At 40.6% G+C, this 21435-nt stretch overlaps 2 protein-coding genes across 4 annotated transcripts in view; both read left to right on the top strand.

Moving 5' to 3' along the window:
• LOC123969550 (malate dehydrogenase, cytoplasmic-like) overlaps positions 1-5097 on the top strand; it is a 15118-nt gene extending 10021 nt beyond the window's left edge. For both annotated transcript variants that reach the window (XM_046047059.1, XM_046047066.1), the window contains exons 5-9: positions 2015-2137; positions 3556-3732; positions 3902-4015; positions 4457-4546; positions 4685-5097. In XM_046047059.1, coding sequence (XP_045903015.1) covers positions 2015-2137; positions 3556-3732; positions 3902-4015; positions 4457-4546; positions 4685-4807 — 627 coding nt within the window. In that variant the 3' untranslated portion in view covers positions 4808-5097. The remainder of the gene's footprint in view (positions 1-2014; positions 2138-3555; positions 3733-3901; positions 4016-4456; positions 4547-4684) is intronic.
• A 2328-nt stretch (positions 5098-7425) lies between these two features.
• The window catches only part of LOC123969540 (UTP--glucose-1-phosphate uridylyltransferase-like), a 36469-nt gene continuing 22459 nt past the window's right edge, over positions 7426-21435 (top strand). Inside the window, exons 1-3 of one of the 2 annotated variants that reach the window (XM_046047047.1) lie at positions 7426-7596; positions 12659-12774; positions 14864-14971. In XM_046047047.1, coding sequence (XP_045903003.1) covers positions 12676-12774; positions 14864-14971 — 207 coding nt within the window. In that variant the 5' untranslated portion in view covers positions 7426-7596; positions 12659-12675. Of the gene's footprint in view, positions 7597-10662; positions 10863-12658; positions 12775-14863; positions 14972-21435 lie in introns of those variants that run through there. The other variant, XM_046047039.1, reaches the window with a different exon arrangement.

Here is a 21435-nt window from a genome sequence, read left to right as displayed (position 1 = left end):
GTTTTGTACCTGAGACGTTGCTACTGTTAGCGTTAGCTGGATCTGGGGCGTCATTGTAGCTGGGAGAGCGCGGCACGTTCAACGCGGTGCGTTCCTTCAGATTCACGCCGTGTTGAAGTAAACGCTTCGTCATGTTGGAGCTGCTTCCTGCCTCGCACCAAACCTCCTTACTGCAGCTGCTGCATTCTGCTGTGGCCTTCTCTGTTTTAGTGAAGCTAAGCCAAACTTTGGAGCGTTTGCTGCGGTCCGCCACGGTCCAGGACTGGAAACAGAAGGACTCTCTTCTTCACGCTTTGTTAACAAATGAGGTGACGTTAGGTCGGCGTAGCGGCTCCTTTGATGGAGTGTAAATGCTCACTGCAGTTCAGTCAGGAGCTGAGATATGCAGGAAGTTAGGAGCCGAGGAGCAGAATCCAAACTCACGGGTCTTAATGAATCCACGGTTCTTGGACATTTGGTACCGGTTCTTGACATCCAACCCTAGTTGTAATGTTTTTGTTAGAAAGACTTTAAAAGAAGCCAGTTGACTTCAGCTGATGAAGACAGGGAAGTAAAAGTGCTTATCCAGCGTCTCCTGCCTCAAGATGAAACTGTTTCTCTGCTCTCACGTTACCTCTGCGTCTGAACAGCAGCTTTGTGTTTCTGCAGACCTTTTCATCTGGAAAAGAGCAGCAGGTCAAAGTTCCTCTGCGTGTTTTGAATCATTTGCAGTTTGTACTGTAATGTGTAAAAGTCCACAGTGTGTGGATCAGCAGGAGGGGCCCCTGAAGGCTTAAGTGTGACGAAAGAGGTCAAAGCTTCACATGTAGGGAAGTTGTGGAGAAAAGAAAACAGCCTGAGGTTGAACTGCTTTTACACTGGAAGCTCAAACAAAACAGTTTTCACTGTCTTTATATATTTTTTTCTGTTTTAAACCAAAACTAATAAAAGTCCATTTAGAATTAAGGCGGTAAAATATATTATACTCTAAATTTTAATCATGAAAGAGTTGAGATTGTCCTCCAGTTGTGATTGTATACAAACATCTTTTTCTGTTACCACAGATTCTTCTCAGATCTGTCGAACCACCTGGAGAAAACAGATTTGTTCACACTAAACTCTCCTCTGTGTTGCAGTGTGTGTGTTAGTAGAAACCCTTTTTCTGTCAGTATTTAGACAGTCATATACTGAAACATCCACAAGGAATGAAGAAGATTCTCATCTCAGTCTGTTGTAAGCCCGTCATGTCAGCGAGGATTCTGGGAAAGTGAGAAAGAAAAGCAGCTTTCCCAAGAATGAACATGAAGATGGTTCAGGTCTGAGCTCGCTTATAAAGGAAAGTCTTAACCGAGCAGCTCCTGACTTTATGTCCTGCATTTGTTGAGTTTAGCTTTCTTTACTCAACATCGTGGAAAACTGCATTGTTGGGTAAAAGCTTTTGTATTTCCCTCAGATTCAGAACATTTTCATCACCTTGTGTGGCAGTTTCTTCTGCACAGATTCAGAACATTTTCACTTGGATGTTTGAAAGTCAACTAAAGAAGAAAAAAAAGGCTCTCTCCTGACAGCTCCACTCTGTATCACCGCCTGTGAAATGTACCCAGCAGCTCCAGATCTTAGATCTTTTGGGGAACATTTGTTTTATGTTTATTTAAATAAGGAAATCAAAATCATTCTCTTATTATAACAAATTTGCATTTTCAAAAGAGCAACTAAACAATTGATATTCAACCTCGTAGTTACAGCCGTTAATCTGATCTGTGATGCGTATTGGTCCCAGAGGTGGCTGAAATTATTTATATCTGAATGTTGTGCACAATATCTTTGATCAGATTGAGATCAAACTGAGCCAAATGATGCATCCAAATATGCCTACACTGCAGCTGTAAGAGAGATGCTGGCAAGCAGCTCAGATTTTGTGGAGATGATGTTTGTTGTTGCTTTATTTTAGTGTTGCAAAACCAGTGTGATTCCATCTTGTCACCTGTGTGAGACGCCGTCAGTCTGATGGAGGTGTCTTGATTTGTCACGTCAGGTTCTGGTGGTTGGAAACCCGGCAAACACCAACTGCCTGATCGCCTCCAAGTCTGCTCCTTCCATCCCCAAAGAGAACTTCTCCTGCCTGACCCGACTGGACCACAACAGAGCCAGCTCCCAGGTAAGTACACCAAGGACCACAACCTGTCTAACCCTAACCCTTAAAAGCTAACTTTAGTATTTTTCAACCTGGACCAGTGACCAACTGCGACAACATTTTTTGTAATTGGTCCAGTATTGAGCGAGCGCGCTGCAGTCTGCAGCAGTGAAACAGGGCTGCAACATAATCAATGCGGGCAATAGTGCCCTGTCAGGCATGTCCACTTAAGTGCTTATTTTTGCCACTGACTGGCTCAGACTGTTAAGTGTCTTCAACATTATGGAAAGGATCTCTGCAGAGAGAGACTTTTTTTTTTTTTTTTTTAAAGAGTAACATGCTTTGTGTTTAAGAAACAAACAGGCGCTAGATAGCACTCAACCAGACTCCACTGACAAAAACAGTAATTTTATCTCTGGTGCCTCAATTAGTTAGTTTGTGTTATTGGGTGACTTTTTTTAACGTTTTAAAAACACAAAAGTCGCATAACAATGCAAACAAACAAAGTCACACAATAACAAACTAACCAAGGGAGGCAGCGGTAGACCAGCAGATCCTGTGTACTGTGAGGTAAAATCCCCTACAGTTATCTTGTACTTCTTTCCCTAGGTATTTACCCCACTGATGCGATATGTGCTGTTAGCACTTACTAGTATTTACTGCTACTTTTATTATGTATTGTCAGTTGTAGATCTCATGCTGTATTTGATGCTCTGTTGATGATTGTATGCTGTCGCGTTGCATAAAAGCATCTGCCAAATGAGTAAATGTAAATCACTGTTTTATCAATGGAGTCTGCTTTTACCAGAAATAGTTGCTCTCATCAAAGTGACCAGACTAAAGCCGACATTTAAGAACCCGACAAAATGTCCTCACTCTCAAGGTCTTGAACTTGAACTGGTCCTCACATGTACGACAGCTGTTCTCAGTACCAGCATCAGATGGAAGGCTAAAAATCAAGTGTCTGTATCAGAGATTTTCCTGAAGACTAAAATCCAAAACCATAAATCCACAGGTAATTCAGAAAAACAAAACTGTTTGATTTTACCACATTTGTTGAACTAAAAAGGGTTAATGTTGAAAAAGAAAATGTAATTCTGTTTTTATTTACTTAACAAGCCCGACAAGTGAAACAGTGACAATGGTCCATCCTCCATCAAACTACAGCTTACACGCTTTCGGCAGGCTCATTTTAAATCTGTACAAGCCGAATTATAAGAATAAATATAATTAGCTGATTATAACGGCCATTGAAACGGTAACAAATGCAATATATGAGAAGAGCCTCTACTAGGGTTGTTTTTCATTAATGATAATCGAGTGAAGGTCACATAGTATAATCACATTAACGGATGCATTATTGCCAATTGCTTTAAAATTTTAGAAATAAGTAGAATTACTACCTCATAACAACTGCTGCTGCGTCTGTCCCTCACCTGCAGGTGGCGATGCGTTGCGGCGTGTCCTCCGACAAAGTGAAGAACGTCATCATCTGGGGGAACCACTCCTCCACCCAGTACCCCGACGTCCACCACGCCAAGGTCAACCTCCACGGCACCGAGACGCCCGCCTACGACGCCGTCAAGGACGAAACCTGGCTCAGAGGAGACTTCATCTCTGTGAGCGCCCTCGTTCGATTTCATTAGAAAAAGAGCTACAGTTCTTTAATTAGAAAGATTTTCAGGGTTTATTTTTACAGTTAATTAGATTAGATTTATTTTTTTTGCTTCAGGTTTGTAGTTTCTGTCCTCCTTTTCAAACCTCCTCCTCTTCGTATTCCTCCTGCAGACGGTGCAGCAGCGCGGTGCAGCCGTCATCAAAGCCAGGAAGCTGTCCAGTGCCATGTCTGCTGCCAAGGCCATCTGCGACCACATGAGGGACATCTGGTTCGGCACCAAGGAGGTCAGTGTGGACGAGGGGGGGGATGTTATACAGATTGTATAACTTTGTGTAAATTTGCTGTCCTCTCAATTTGGACATTTTCACTTAGGGGTGTACTCACTTTTGTTGCCAGCAGTTTAGACCTTAATGTCTGTGATGTGTTATTTTGAGGGGACAGCAAATTTACACTGTTCTACAAGCTGTACACTCACTACTTTACATTGTAGCAAAGAGTCATTTCTTCAGTGTTGTCACATGAAAAGATTTTTGTGAGATACTGTATGTCTCTGCTGAACTTATGACAATGTCAGATTTCCCACCCATTTTCCTGTGGTTGTGGCCAGGAACTGGACATCAGTCTGTGTTTTTTTGTTTTTTTTTTTGTTATGAAGTTGATGCAGGAGGTGTTTGTGTTGTTGTAAATTCAGACTAACTGACGTTCTTGTATTTTCCTGCCGACAGGGTGAGTTCATCTCCATGGGCGTGTACGCTGGCGGAAACTCCTACGGCATCCCAGAGGACCTCATCTACTCCTTCCCCATCCAGATCAAGGTGAGTCCATCCTATCAGCTCCCTGACACGTTCACTTCTGGTTCCAAAAAACCAAGATGGCAACGGCCAAAATGCCAATTTCGAGGCTTCAAGCTGGTAGCTCGTCCTCTGATCTTCTCCCTCTGCCGCCCCTCACAGGATAAGTCCTGGAAAATTGTTAACGGACTCCCCATCAATGACTTCTCCCGCGCCAAGATGGACGCCACAGCGGCTGAGCTGGTGGAGGAGCGAGACACCGCCCTGGATTTCCTGTCCCAGTGACTATCTCCCCCTGCTGGCCAGCAGCAGCAGCAACCCTTAGATCACTGCTCGCGGCTCTGAAGACAGAACCTTCCACTCTTATTAACCGTCCCGTCTGCCTCTGTGTGTCACCTGTGTGAGTGGGAGTGTGTGTATGTGTGTCACATGGCCACTTCTTCAGGTTTTCAGAAAACCTGTTTAATGATCACAACCTGGCCTGCAACACACGGTGAGAATGTCTCTGTTGGTAGATAACTCACTAGCTGTTCAGAAACTGTAATCAAACCAATAAAACAACAACAAACCTGAAAGAAGTCCCTTTTTGTTTTTTATGCTGCTTTGACGTTCCTTAGTCTCATTATGGTTATTTCACCACTGAGCTACCTGCAGTCATCTGAGGCCAAGAACAAAATTGCAGTCATAAACGTAGGGCTGGATGCCAAAATGTTATCACGATAAGTATAAAATCATTATTTCTTTTGGGTTTCAAGGCTGATTTTGCTCCTGAGTGAAAGTTGAAGAAGCCTGATGGTTTTTTGAACATTTGTTATGTTATGGAAAAAAATGTAAAAAGACTCTATGCGGACAAAAGTAATGGGACACTTACACATTACTTTTATGACATCCTATTCTAAATCCACACACATTAATATGAAGTTGGTCCCTCTTTTCAGCTTAAAAGCTTCCACTCTTCTGGGAAAGCTTTCTACATAATTTTAGAGTGTCTGTGGGAGTTCTTGCCCGTTCATCCAGAAGAGAATTTGAGGTCAGACGCTGACGTTGGACGAGAGGGTCTGGCTCGTAATCTCTGTTCTAGTTCATCCCAAAGGTGTTGGATAGGGTTGAGGTCAGGGCTCTGAGCGGTGCAGTCAAGTTCTTCCACACCATAATGGGAAAACCATTTCTTTATGGCTTTGTCATATTGAAACAGGACAAGGGAAAAGACAAACTGTTGTCTGAAATCATATGCTGTAGCATTAAGACTTCAACAAAACCAACCCATGAAGAAACAGCCCCTCCCAAAAGTATTAGGACACGGGTGCCCAGTACTTTCATCTATATTGTGAATCGATCACACATATTTTTGCCTTCAAATCCCAAACATCAAAATAAGTGTAAAGTGTCATTGTATGAGTAAATGTAAAAGTCTTTATTTGTATATTTAGTTATTGTATAAAAGATATTATCAGAAGTTATAGAATATGTGCTTTGCACTTACTTTCTTAAAGAAACTCCTACAGCTGTTTCAACAGTGTCCAAAACATCTGATCACATAGAAAAAAGGTTTCAAATCATCTTTAGGAAAGGTTTGTTTGTATAGCTCCTTACAGAAGACATAAAGGACGATACAAAATATGAAACGAAACACAGGGCAATGTTAAACAACACAGAGACGATAAAGCTATGAAATTAAGTGAACTTAATTAAAGGCAGTTAAAAAAAAAAGAGATGATTGGAGCAGATATTTTCTGTGTTTGCTTTTGATATTTTGGTAATCAGAAACCGAAGGCTCCCTCTCCATGTTGCATAGGGGCAATTGGTTGTAAAGCTTTTATTTTCTTTATACCAGAAGTTTTTAAAAATGCAATAAATCCAAATAGAAACCTGATGAGTGAAGTGGTGATGGTACAGTGGATAAGACACATGCCTTTGGTGTGAGAGACCAGGGTTTGAATCCACTGTGACTGAGCAAGACACTTAACCCCTTGTTGCTCCAGAGGCGTTGCTTTGGATAAAAGCTTTAGCTAAATGAATAAATGTAAATGTAATTTAATGAGTGATTTCCATCAGGCCCTGTTTCTATCCTCCTTTAAGTTATGATCTCTATCACATCCTCAGTGTTTTGCAGTGACTTACTTTAACAACATGGTGGCAGCATCGATCCAAACTGGATTCCTGATTCATATTTGGGCTGAAATTAGTGCAAAGTATATTTTTTAACAAAAAAATAAAGTTGTAAAACTAAAAATTTCATATTTGAAATTAATACTAATGACTGAATTTGCGACAGAATAAACAGGGATTGAGTCAAAATTGGATGCAATTGAAACAAAAATGAATTGAATGGACAGAAAACTACAATGGAGTATTAGGGCCATATTAAGGGGAAACGTTTTATTTATTTATTTTATTCCATTTCAAAAATAAAGTAAAAGTGAGGAGAATAAAGTACCATTTCAACTTTATTCTCGTCATGTTGAGTTTATTCTGGACATTTCGACTTTTTTCTCGAAATGGTACTTAAACTTTAGTTTCCTCATTCTGACTTTATTCTCTAAATGGAAAAAAAAAAAAAAACAACTTAATCCTCTTTTCTTTTCACTAAATGTGGCCCTAATACTCCGTAGAAAACCGAATGAAACGGGCGTAAAATGTGATGAAAGCTAAGATACAAATTTATGAATAAAATATAAATAGAAAAATGAAATTTCAAAACTCTAAATCAACTTAAATTAAATAAATAAAGCGTTTAGGTTGTAAAAATACAGCTAAAAATAGACCATCCTGGGTGGGCGGGACATGTCAGCGCCATCTGATTGACGGACATCTTCGACCAATGACCGTTCTTCTTTGAGACTTGCACGCGCTACGTCACTGACTGTTGGCTGTGTGAGCCACAGAAGCTAACAGCAGCAGCAGCAGGAGGAGGAGGATGAAGCCACGGCGATTTTAAACATTTTAACTCGATTATTTGTTCCTAAACCGAGTCCTCCGGGGCTGAGCGGTAGTCTGTCCCGGCCTGAGGTTGTCCGTGTTGTCCTCCGCTCTGTATTTTTGAGGCTCTCCCGGTACTTTGACAGGCGGTTCAGGTGGGTATGTTAACGCAGCACAGCTTCGTCAGACCTGGTGGCTTTTTGTGCACGAAAAGTTTGTCAAAACAAGTGTTTTGCATTTTGTGTGTGGAATTACAATTACAATGCACAGATACACGTGTTAAGTTGCTGGCATGAACCTGCTTCCCCTCTGCGTGAGCGTGCGCGAGTGTGCGCGTGCATGTTACTAGTAAATGACGACACAAAATACACCAGAAATCTGATATAACGTTACTCGAAAATAAATTAAAACGTACTTTATGAAAATATCCAAAGATTTTGCCCAAATAGAGACTATTGATTGCACATATTCTAATAATAAATGGAAAAATAAATTAACTTTACATGACGTTACTTACGTTACCAGTTACAAAGTGCTTTATAACACAGAAGTGTAACATTACAACTAAAAGAGTTGAGTCTATTGAGTTGCACCTTTCAACAAGGCATTTCATAGTGCCTCATGTAAGAGATAAAAAGGCATTAAAACAAGAAAGAAAAGCAAGGTGATAAATGTGATTTTAGAAGGGTACAATCATAGCTATAAATGATAAAGTACGAAACAGAAATAACTGGTCACATCAAAATAAAAAACACACACTATTAAGTCAAATGAAACAAGCCAGGAAGATGTGAGTTTCAGTAAAGATGAATTAAAGTTGATTTTGTGAATTTTGAGAAGAAAACTATGTTTCAAGTGAATTACAATTCAGTTAACTCAAGACCTCATTTTCCTGCCAAGGCCCCCTGAAGTCCCGTCATGGTTTCCCTGACCACACTTTGAAATGTGGAAAATGATTTTAAAAGACTCTGAATAAGTAACCTTTGCACAAGGGTGAAGGTAAAGGTCAGCGTTAAAACCTCACTGAGGAAGTTATTTTACATGAAAGCCATTTTCAAGCAGTAAGAGATTACAGTGCACATGACATAAACAACATAAACTACAAAATTTGAATTCCCATAAAATCAAAATCTATGTTTAAATGTTTTTATATTATTTGCCTTGCTCTCTATATCACTGTCATGAAGTTCACTGACTCATGCTGTTTACTATTTATTAACAGTTGTAGACATCCTTGAACGGACTAGCATTTTAACTCCTTGCTTCACTCTGAACACAAACTCACACACTGCAGCGACCTCTGTTGTTCAGTGTAGATAAAGCTACACCTAAATCGCATCACAGTCACCAATACACCGATATCTGGCCCATCAATGACAAAAAACGTTATAACAAATATAACACAAAGTTCAACTAAACTACTCCCCCTGCACCACTTTATGTACATTTACTGATCACAACCATTGAATTTATAAAATACATACTAAAACAGTAGAGCATGAGTGCAAAAACATTAAAAATATCCATTCATTTTACATTTATATACACAAATATATATAGATATAGCATATATAAGAGGACAAAACAGGTGGACCACATTTTTTTTTGACACTGCCGCTATGGTGCAGAAACTTGACAAAATTGTTCAACGTTTACTAAACTAAAGTTTGAAGCTTTTTAAAATATTTAAAAGGTAACATCAGTATTTTTTAACCTGGACCCTATTTTCCTACGTTTTTGTGTCTATGTGACTAATCGGGACAACATTTTTTGAAACTGGTCCAGCAGCGAGCGCGCTGCAGTCGGCAGCAGTTTAACAGGGCTGCAACATGATCCTTGCGGGCAATTGCACCCAGTCAAAGTACGTGCACTAAAGTGTGTGTTTTGGCCACTGACAGGTTCAGATTGGTATTATAAATGTCTGACAACATTATGGAAAGGATCCTTATAGAGAATGTTTAACTGGAAACAGTCGCAATATTGCTCTCATCAAAGCCACTAGACTCCATTGCTAAAAACTGTAATTTTACCTCTCTGTTCTACCGCTGCCTGGATTGGTTAGTTTCTGTTATTGTGTGGCTTTTAGTGTTTTTAACCCTTAAAACACAAACAAACAAAAACAACAAAGTCACACAAACAAACAAAAAACAACAGCAAACTCATAACACAAACAAACTAACCGACGGAGGCAGCTGTAGACCAACATCTCCCATTGGTGTAAAATGACTGTTTTTATTAATGGAGTCGGCTTTGACGAGTCCATATATAAGTCATATAGCGACTGTTTGTGGTTAAACAAAAAAAAATCTTACTCTTTAAAAAATGTCTCACTCTTTAGGGATCCTTTTCGTAATGTCGTCAAACACTTGTAAATACAGTTTGAGACTATCAGTGGCAAAACCAGGCAGTTTAGTGGACGTACTTTGTCTTGGGCGCAATGGCCCGCAAGGATTAAGTCGCAGCCCTCTTTCGCTGCTGCTGAGTGCAGCGCGATCGCTCATTACTGGACCAATTTTTAAAAAGTTGTCTGACAATTTTCGAATATTGTCACTGCAGACACATTTCTGTTGCTTCCATTAAACATATGTAGGGTGTGATACCCAGCTCTGAATTCCATGCTTTTATGCGTTTACTTTGGCAAACGCTCAAAAATTCACCACTATGTCACAAGTAACGTTAGGGCTGAATAATATGCAAAGACAAAATCGTATTGCGATTATTTTGACGGATATCTCTGCCTCTGTAACACCACAATGCTTCATTTATCAAAGTATGCTGTGACACATTTCTGCTTTTGGGATTTGGATATTGCACAATTAATAAGTAATAAGTACATGCACTACACTGAAATGTGGTGTTTTTAAGGCTGCTAATACACTTTATTCAGTATCGATGAATCAGTCAATTATCTTTTATTGAATTTAGTCTAAAAAATACACTTCACAGGAACTCATAATGACGTTTTCAGATACGTTGTTTTTTGGTCCGACCTGCTGTTCAAAACTCAAAAACATTAGTTTTTTTTGCTCAGTAAATACATTAAAAGGCTGAATCAGTCATCAAAATTGTAATTGTAACCCAAACTCGCCTTTTAGCGTGCAGTTGGCAAAACAGCCACACACACACTCACTAGCTGTGTGTGATTGGCGTGTGTGCGTGGCTGTGGGCAGGCCTTGTGTTGCATTCAGGGTCAGAGCTGCAGATCTGTGAGCTTCCTTCGAGCTCAGGATGGCGAGGACGTCTGTTGTTCTCTGACAGCTGCTGACTTGGTCTATTTGTTCTTGGGACCATTTTATCGAACACTTGGTCTCACTGTGAGCCGACACGTCTGCCACCAAAGCTGCTTCCCTCTCCACTGATCTTATCTTTAGTGTACCGTGTTGTTGAGCAGACGCTGGTAAAATGTCTCTAACTGTAGCTGGTAAGTGTAAATCAAAGTTTATATCAAAGTCATTTTCTGCTTTCCACTAACAGCGAGTCTGACGTGGTGTTTTACATCTACAATATTTAGTAACAGGTACAAAATAGATACAAAATGCTTTTGGTTTTTAGAAACGTTTCTTACATTCCTAACAAAAGTTCTGATACAAATTCTGTACTTAAAAACCCTCAGTTAACCTCGGACACTGAAGCTCAGTTACTTCCACTTTCATGTCAGCAGTTTAGTTTTGGCAGCTTTTACTGTTTTTTTTTTTTACAGTTTGTTGGGCAACCAGACAAGGAAGGATATGTCTGTGACATTTAAAAATTTCTTTTAATATTACTGCATGTTGGGGGGTTTTGTTTGTTTGTTTTTAAAAACTGTAATTTCAATTTATATCATCTTTACATTTGAGCTTAAATTGCAGAAGATGGCAACACCTGAACTTTAATTTAAAAAGTGGGGAATTTGTGGAACAGTTGGAGTGAGAAGCTTAAGAGAAAGTTTTAATTTAATGAACGAATATAAAAATATACGACCAGATTAGTAAGGTAGGTGTTTTCTGGGCACGTTGGTTGACCGATACGAGTTTTTCAGTGGTCAATGCCGATATTTTGAGAGCAAGATATAAAATACTGATATCAAAACAAGGAAAATTCATGTATAATCCCATTACTGCTGCAGAGTCCAATCTAATATACAGGTTACCTCAGCAGCCAGTAACGTGATGTTTTAGATGGAAGTTTTATTAATGAATGAAACGGAAACATACTTTGGCTTCTGCTGTAGGTTTCAGAGCGGGGCTGATTATTTCAAAATGACAGATATCAGTCTATTACTGTACAACGTTTTACTATTCTGTAGGAAATCTTTATTGTTCTATTATTTTCCATTGTACTACTGTTTGTTTGGGGAGTACTTGTTGATTAATTAGTTACACACTGAAATTAATTTCCGTTTCAGATTTTAAAATTGCACAAGGGGCAATTATAAGACAAAAATAAAGCTTATAGATTGATATTTTAGAAATACAAAGACTTCACTACATGTTGTTCTGAAGTTAATTTGCTTCAAGTGATTTAAGGTCAAATTGTAAAACATTGGTTTTGTCTGTTGAGTGTTGTGTTTTTTGATTGAAAGCAGCTTTAGAAACGTATCAGATAGGGCTTCAAACGAGCAACTATTTTCATTATCGATTAATTTGTCGATTATTTTCTCGATGAATCGATCAGTTGTTAGGTCCAGATTGTCAAAAATGGCGAAAAATGTTTCCTAAAACCCTAGAAGACGTCCTCAAATGTCTTCTTTTGTCCACAACCCAAATATATTCAGTTTACTGTCATAGAGGAGCAAAGAAATCAGAAAATATTCACATTTGAGAAGCTGAAGTCAGAGAATTGCAAGGTTTTTTCTTTAAAAAAGATCAAATCAATAAAAATAGTTGACGATTAATTTAATAGTTGATAACTAATCGATTAATGGACTGATCGTTGCAGCTCTAGTATCAGATATAATCCAGTCCGGATGATTAAACCCACACATTGTATGTATTGATAGATGTTAAACTTGACTGATTTGCGTTAACTTATTCTTAATTTCAACAAGGTCATCGAAAAGAGATGTCGGTCTTTAAATACTGAGTCTGAGTTGAATATCTGCAGTGCATTCTGTTTTTTTGAAACTCAAGTCTGTGACTTCAAACATGCAGACGAACAAACCTTTGGAAAATACTTCTTGGCGTTTGGTCTCTTAACAAAAAGTCAAAATTTAAAAAGGAAGATCTGTGTGTTTTGCAGATCTGACCAGAGGAGCGATGACAGAGTTCCAGGAGAAGCTCCGTCAGCAGCACGAGGACTCGATGCACCGCGAGCTGGAGGCGCTGCTCAACACCGCCAACAAGGCCGAGGCAGAGGTGAGAACCACTGCTGCAAACATCCCCAATATTTCCTCTCTAGAAAGATTAGTTTGTATCTGAAACACCAGCTACCCACAGTTAATCCCAGTTGTAATGTTTCCACAATATGAGGCGGACTAAGCTTGAGCTGTATGTTGATGTGATTTTTTTCAACTTTATTGTACTCTTATTGAACAATAATTTGTTTTTATGTGTCACTGGGCGGGACGACGTCTAACAGGGGTGTCAACTTAAAGCTGTTATGCAGTGTAAAGGGACTGATGTGGGTACAAAGAACCTTTACCTCGGAGATTTCATCCGTACCTCCTCAGCTCTATTCAGTCAGAAACCTTTTCCAGCTTTGTTTTTATATATGTTGGAATAAATTAACTTTCCTGCAACACTAATACATTTTTTAAAGTCCTAAGTTTCCATTTGTGAACCACAGTTTATGGTTATGAGTGGCACACGAAGTTAATGAGTGTCGTGGGCCGATGTACCTGTTACAAATACAGTACAAATATTTGTAAAGTATTGCATACAGAGAGAGTGCAATAGGTTGTCTTATCACGCAGCACAAAGACTCTGTTGGGAGAGTTTTGGCATGCTGGTGGAATATGAGGTGAACAACCGTGAGGTCACACACGCACACACATTTGTTCTCATTGACAAAATGCATTCCCTAACCCCTTACCCTGACCTTAATGATCACAAATACATGGCCCTTACCCCAACTCTAAAACCACTCGTGTACTGCTGCAGTGAATGAGAATATAGTGAAGAGATCTTTTGCTGCAGTTTCTCCCGCTGCTAATGATGTCAGGTCTCTTCCGTAGTCTATATAAAAGAAGTGGAAGGAGCCTGCGTGACGTCACCTATTAGTTTGTGGACTACTGTTTTGAAGCCTCATGTTTGGCACTTTAGTGCCGTTACTAGTTTAACTACATTTCTCAGTAGCGTCGCTATTTTCTGAATCAAATAGCTTTTCAGTAATGAAGCTGTTTTATTGACAGAGTAGCGCGGTAGCTTTCACACACGCTACATTTTCTCAAGGATCACTGAGTTTCGCCACCGCCACACACAGACCTGTACGTGCATCACGTACAGGTCCATGGGCTGATGTCTGCGACTTTCTGTTGTGGTAGTTATTGTAACACCTCTTGTGAGAAGGATCAGGGTCCAGCCTGGACAGCTCGTCCTCTAGTGAGGAGGAAACTTTGATACGTAGTGGCAGAAACTTGTTTCCATGAGATGAGATCTCTCTCTCTCTATTTCTTGCTCTTTGCCATGAATGTTTAGGTTGCAATGTTGCCAGAGCATAAATTCACACATGTAAACATTAAAAAATACATAATTAATTAATAATGGGATAATTAAGTTACTTTATACAAACAACAATGGTTCTCCGTTTGTTGCTTGAGGAAATACATTTAGCTGCAATGATATGGCAGAAAGTAGGAGAGTTTCTGTGTGTCTGATTTAGCTCTCTCTCTCACACACTGTTTGGAGCAGGAGGGGTTGCAGGTTATTTGTACATTGTGGCAACAGCGTTGTTATAGCCACAAAGTAACACTCATCGTGCTCTTTCCCCTTTTTGTTTTCTTGTGGTTAGTGGAATTTACAGTCGCGAGGACAGGGAAAGTGAAGCTTCAGGCAGCCACGGCATGGGGGAGAGATCTGACACGCACATTGCGCAGACAGATGTGACACTGTACTTATGACATGAATAAAATAAATATGAAAATAATGACTTACCTACATATCCACAGTTAAGTTTTTCCTAATAACAGACAAACAGACAGGTGACTTCATGAACAAACTCAATGTACTGGCAGCCACGCCACCAAGGTGTCGTGCATCCAAATTTTTGGTCATTATTAGTTTTTTTTGTATCTCATGGTTAATTTGTGTGTCAGCAAGGGGCGTATTTATTTATTAGTTAGTGTACACAGTGTACATTAATGAACATTAATTCATATAAATTAATAAACATTACTCTAAATGTTGATTCTGCAGACCTTTGATCTCGATCACTGTCACTGAAACTTGTGTGATTGTTTAGCTTTTCTGAAAGCAGAAGGTGACGTTCGTTTTGTTGTGGTTTCAGATCTCCAGAAAAGATTTTGATGGCTTCAAGAAGATCTTCCACAGATTCCTGCAGGTCACAGGCCCTTCGGTTGACTGGGCCAAGATCAACCGGCCGCCGGAGGAGTCGGTAAGCACAAGACACCACCGGTCACGCTGGTTACCAGAGGAAAGAGGTTTCATGTTGCAGTCCTTTGTGCTGTAACCCAAGGTCAGTGCTCACACTGAGGCTCAGATCACATGTCAGCAACAGCAAAGTGTTAACTGACTGTACAGAGCATCAGGCTGAAGCAGCACAGGAAACCAGCATGCTGGTCAGAGGGTGGACTTACACAAACAAATGGCTCAAAAAAGAAACACCTGAATATGTCGCTGCATATTCAGGTGTGGAGTCGACTCCTGTCCTTATAGTTGGGTTGTCCGGTATGAGCTGTCCTAACTACTCTCCGTTCAGCTGGGTGTAAATCACACGCGTTGGAGCTGTTTTAGGGTGATTTTTTAAATCTTTTCAATTTTTTAAGTCATTTCGCTCGGGTTGTGATGGTCAAATATATTGATCCACCTTGTTACAGCTGCCGTTTTGGCCGCTAGTAAAAGTTACTTCAAAGCAAGGCGCTTACGATCCATGATGCCTTGACGTGTTACATTTTTGAGGAGATGCACATCAGGATACGCCGTAGGTGACTGTGTAAGGTAGGGTCTACGCAGAGGCTATGGCGTCGATTCTACACAGGTTTATAAATAGCACTTAACAGCTTTGTTGGGGTGTGTTACTGAAAAGAAGACCACTACTGAGAGTCTTTCTTCCACTTCCTCAGTGTTTCTTCACTATCAACAATCTACACTAACATCAGAAACAGAAGCAGCCTATGCTGACCAATCACAATTACTGCAGTCCAGTTTTTGGTGTGCGATTTTTGCGATTTTTACCAATATTGCGATTTAATATGCGATTAATTTTTTAGCTCTTTACCTTCTGTATTATTCAAAACGGACAAGCAGTAGATCAGTGTATTGTACAACCAAAACAATATTAGATAGATTAAACATACACTGTTCTTTCTTGTGGGTCAGGCCTGTGTTATGATGAAATCAGGTGATGCATGAATTATTATTATGAGCAATGATGGAGAAGAAATATTTAATTATAATAATATGAGAAGATAATTTGAGTCAAGTCAGGGCATTAAATAATATCATCAGGTCGGCCTACCTGCAGATCACAAGAAAAACGCAGTTCACCACAGTGTGTTTTACAGTAAGCGCACAGTACAGAACACACAGTTCAATCACCAATTTATGAGTCCTTATCGCAGTTCAAATCTCCCAGGAGTCCATCTTTCCTTCAATTCAAAAGTTGGCCAACGAAAATAAAAACAAGTGACGCTTCTCGTGTTTAATAGACAAGCTTAGTAATTCTCCGACAACACCGGAGTCTAAGTTTAAAAACAGGTTGGCGGTCCCTTCCCTTCTGCTACGTTGCAAGGATGGCGACCGTTGAGGGTGAGACATGTCCTGCGTTCTACATTCAACTTTTTGACCCTTATTAGTATACAATCCAGGTACTCATAGTACACTGCTGTGTGCCGTACTTACATACAGCAAGTGTAAGTATGGAAGGGCATGAATTAAGACACAGAATCAGTGTGTAGTTACGATTTTAGGACGTAAACGTTTGCTACGCTGTGAGCTTCGGGTCTGCAAATATAGAAACCGTAGATGTGGTGTAACCCCATTCAGCTTCCAGCTTTTAGGGTGTAGCTATGGCTCTGACACATATAGCTGCAGTTGTATGTGGCCTTGGATACTCTGGGAAATACTTTGGGAAATCTGTGTCGTCACTATCCAAAGTGACTAACAATTGCTATGTATGTCAGATGCAATAGGTATGAACATTGAATTATTCGCGGTGAGGAGGTAGTGGCATGGTGAAGATATAAATAAATATTATTGCACAGGACAAAACAATTTACAGAACAGAATAGTGTACAGTAAATAATATATATGTTCATATGTACATGTATTACATAATAAATGTGTAATTGCACGGCGCAGGTGAAGTAAGAAAAGTGATTTCCTTCCTGTAGAAGTCTACCACCATCTCCTTTATTCTGCTGGCACTGATGTGGATAAGCTCACACCAGTCGACAAAGTTAGCAATGACCTCCCAGTATTCCTGATCGTTCCCTTTAGATACACGCCAAACAATTATGGTATCATTGGAGAACTTCTGCAGGTGACAGTTGCTTGTCTTGTCTGAAGTCTGATGTGTAGAGGGTGAAAAGGGAGGAAGCACAATACCCTGTGGGGCCCCTCAGCTGCTGCAAACCACCAAATCAGACACACAGCCCTGGAGCCTCACATACTGTGGTCTGTCAGTGAGGTAGTTGATGGCCCATGCAGTCAGTTGGCAGTCAACTGAGCCGTGATGGCTGTATGGTGAAAGAACATGAACCCCACAGTGCTCCCAGTGTCCTCTAGGTGTAAGAGGGATCTGTGCAGGAGGTAGATGACGCCAACATCCCCCCCAGTGCCCGGTTGGCAGGTGAATTTCTGGGGGTCCAGACTTGAGCTCACCAGGAGTCGCAGCTGGTTCAGAATCAGGCTACATCCACACTACTACATTTTTGTTTAAAGGAGACCTATTATACTGCATTTCCAGTCCTATATTGTAGTTCTGTGACTCCTCTATAGCAGCTTTGCATGATTCAAAGTTCAAAATGCAGGCCTTCATTTCAGCCTCTGTCTGAAACAAGCTGTAGATGCTCCTGTCTCTTTAAAGGGATACTTTGCGATTCTTATCCAATACACTAATATTTCCTTATGGGTTGGTAGCTGTCTGGTTTTCGTGTGCTCTGAAAAAAAATCCAGTTTTCCTACACAGCCCTGGGTCTGTAAATTGAGCACAAATAAAGCTGCTGGGAGCGAGCAGCAGGTGTTGGTGGCACGCACGAAGAAGTGGGAGAGAGAATGTAAACAAACAGCGGTACATTCGAACATGCTGGACTCATTACGTGACTTTAGCTGTGAAGATGACTGAGAAATAGTCAACGAGGGAAATGTCTGAGGAATTGTGAGACAAGTTATATGACCAGGCGAGGGGAAGACCTGTGTTAATTTCATGCTGGATAAATCTGCGAGATTGGAAAGGAATTAAAGCCGATGCTGAGGTTGTTCTGTTTGTGCTGGAAAGGTGAGTAAAGTTAGCTTTACTGTTTCACACAAACAACAGGTTCAGTGTTACCATCTTATCTGTTTGTTGTCATGTTTGTGATGATCCCGGCTGGTTAGCTTTGTTAGCTTTGCCGCAGCAGTCAGTGTATGTGCGGTAGAGGAGGAATAGATGGAGCGTGTTTGTGAACGGAACCCCGGTGAGTTAGTTAGAGAGAAACAGGTCAGCGCCTTGTTCAGCGGTAAATATACAGAAGAAGTAACAGTGGTGGTGAATAAAGACTGCAGCTTCTCAGGACTAAAGAGGAGCTCCCGTGTGTTGCTGCCAACTGTTGAATAAAGTGAAAGAGGTTAGCCCCAAAGTTAGCACTGACTTCGGCGCTGGAGATAAACAGTCGCTCCTGTCGTTTGTTTGATGATGTTTGTTCACTTATTGTAACTGTTAAAGGTCCTCTCGATAATCCTACCGATAAATAAACTAGACTCTGTGTCTTAGAAAAGTATTTAGCTTCAATTCATATTTAAATATTGTCAGGCTTGTTGTCACACCTTCTACAGTGCTGCTAAAACATGCCCTCTTATTGAGGCTAACTTGCTCTCGGACAGCAGACGCTGTGGATTCTGCTATATTTCAGCAGAATAGGACTGGTTATCATGACAATGCGCGTTCATGAGTTTATCAACAATCTCTCTGCAGAATCGAATAGTATCCCTTTAAGTCCCCCCCTCTCAAAGCCCACTGTCTTCTGATTGGCCATTGTCTCATGTGTGTACCAGGTTGCTGCAAGGATGGGGCTTCATGTTCCTTTGTGGGCGTGGTCAACATTATCTGCCTGGAGCAAATGACCATATATGGAAATCCGTCTCGGAATGACATCATACGAGCCGTTAGTAGAAAAAAACTGTTTTCAGAACAGGGTTATATCTGAGGATTTGGCTCACAGGGATTTCTTTTAAATACTTCGCCATGTTTAACATGAACATCTGACATTGTAACATTATAGAAATGAAATGAAATGTATGAAATGAATTGTTCTTATGTAATTTTTTGTTGCTTTGGCAATATTGTTATACATTCTTGCCAATAAAGCTGATTTGATTTGAAATTTGTTTTAAAACGAAAACGATCTCCATTCACACCAGCGTTTTAGCCGCTTTATCAAAACGGATCTTCGTCTTTATTGAAACGACTGAAAAGGCACATAAAGTGGCCGGTCACGTACACTGGGCATGTGCGGACCGCGTAAACAGGAAGCAGATTGTCTATCAACTGTTGCAGAAGATTTGGCGAAAGAAGAAAGTACTACTTCAGACAAAGCAGAGATTTCTCTGCATGGACCGACAATGAGGTGGACTACAGAAACCAGACTGGGAGTCATCGTAAAGTAAATACGACGTCATGCACAGTACAAGTGTTATTTACACAGTACAACGTATTTGAATAAAATAGCAAAACAAAAACTCTTCTCGCCAATGAGGAAGCCAAACGTGAGCATCACCTGTCCAAACTAACATGGTACCCTGGAGTTTAAAACCAGAACGGGGTCAGCAGTGTTTTCAAACTTCTCCATTTTGGGTGTACGGAGTTGGCGTTTTAGTCTGGACGGGAGGTGCAAACGTAGCAAAGGGTTTCCGTTTTAAAATGAAAACATAGTAGTGTGGATGCAGCCTGAGCCTCTTTGTGCTGTTCTTCTGAAATGGTTTGGCTCGCAGTTTTTAGCGCTGCAACCACACAGAAGTTTCCCACCGGACCGGAACTCTCACCAGACTGGGGCTCAGGTTGAAGATGTGCAGAACCACCTCACTGAGTTGATCTACACAGTCCCTAAGCAGTCTGGAGCTGATAGGTGTATGAGTAGGCTGTAGGTGACATGAGTGTGGAGTGGTGAGAGGAGGGTGGTGTTGGTATTTAGTTAATTTGCCCTCTCTAAGAAGACCCTTCCCAGCATCACTTGTGAAACAAACTGAATGAATGTAGATAACATATAATAAAAGCAGGATCCGTTCATGTGGTGTCGTGGAGGTGCTATCAATGGTGCTATCCGAAGCTGAACTGTGAAACTGAAAATGTACACCGCAGATACCTACAGCGGTTAACTCCAGTATAAATCTAACGATCTCTCTCTATCCAGAGATGTCCTTTTAAATTTTCAGCTACTACAGAATGGAAATGAGCCTTCAAAAACAAGCTAACGAAACCAGATCTGAGGACAGAGAACATTCAGACTAAAGCTAACGATTTGTCAGCACTGTGACATTTCACACACACACACACACACACTCTTTCCAACCCCCCGTGTTCCCAAAATACTCGGGCAGAGTGAAGGTTAGGACTAAGAATAGCCTGACTGCTGCAGCATTTCTAAAGTCTGGTTTTATGGTGGTGAGACCCTGACATTTGTCTCCTGTGGGACTCTGGACATTGCTGGGCACCTGCCTGTCTTCATATCGGCCCCCCAGCTCCCAGCGTTACCCACCCAGTCCCCACTACAGTTACCAATGTGACAGCAGATCCCACGGGACATCACTGTCATCATGGAGGCCGATCACACAATGTGAAATTCATATCCTGAGTCTACTTATACAAGAGAAACGAGCAGCTTCACTACAAAGTAAATCAACATGTCTTAACAATATGATAATGACCAAAATCTCTATGTGTATATATAAACTTAAATTTTTGTAATCTTTTTGGGGCGGTGTTGGCGCGGTGGATACATGCCTTTGGTGTGAGAGACCCAGGTTCGAATACACTGTGAGACACCAATGTGCCCCTGAGCAAGACACTTAACCCCTCGCTTTGGATTAAAGCGTCAACTAAATGAATAAATGTAAATGTGACAGCTGTCAGTCACCTAGAGAAGCTGTGATTTAAGTTGGGGCGGCGTTGGCTCAGGAGGTAGAGGGGGTTGCCCGTTAATCGGAAGATTGGCTCCTCCAGGCTGCATGTCAAAGTGTCCTTGGTAGGGTCATTTAAAATTTTACGATACCAGTACCCTTAAATTGATACTGATACCAATAGAGTACTTCATTGGGTACCTTGCACAAAATGCCACCTGTTGAAGCCACAGTAGTTGATTGGTATTTCTTTTCATATTTATGCTGATGACACACAAATATACTTGCCCGTCAGATCCACAGACCCTGGAATGCTGAGTTCACTTAACAACTGCCTTTGTGAAGTTAAGAAATGGATGTCAAATAATTTCCTCCAGCTGAACTCAGACAAAACAGAAATCCTGGTCATTGGGTCTCAGCAGATGGCAAATCAAATACTGCCATCTGCTGGTTCCCTAGTAAATCACATTAAGCCGGTGGCAAAGAACCTTGGTGTTTGGTTTGATAGTAATTTAAATTTCGAGCAGCACACCACAAAGCTTGTTCAATCATGTTTTTATCAACTTAGAAATATAGCTAAAATTC

Source organism: Micropterus dolomieu, linkage group LG01 (genome assembly GCF_021292245.1).
Source record: "Micropterus dolomieu isolate WLL.071019.BEF.003 ecotype Adirondacks linkage group LG01, ASM2129224v1, whole genome shotgun sequence".
Classification (NCBI taxonomy): Eukaryota; Metazoa; Chordata; class Actinopteri; order Centrarchiformes; family Centrarchidae; genus Micropterus; species Micropterus dolomieu.
Note: the sequence above shows the minus strand (reverse complement) of the source record. Positions and strands in the feature narration are given on the sequence as shown.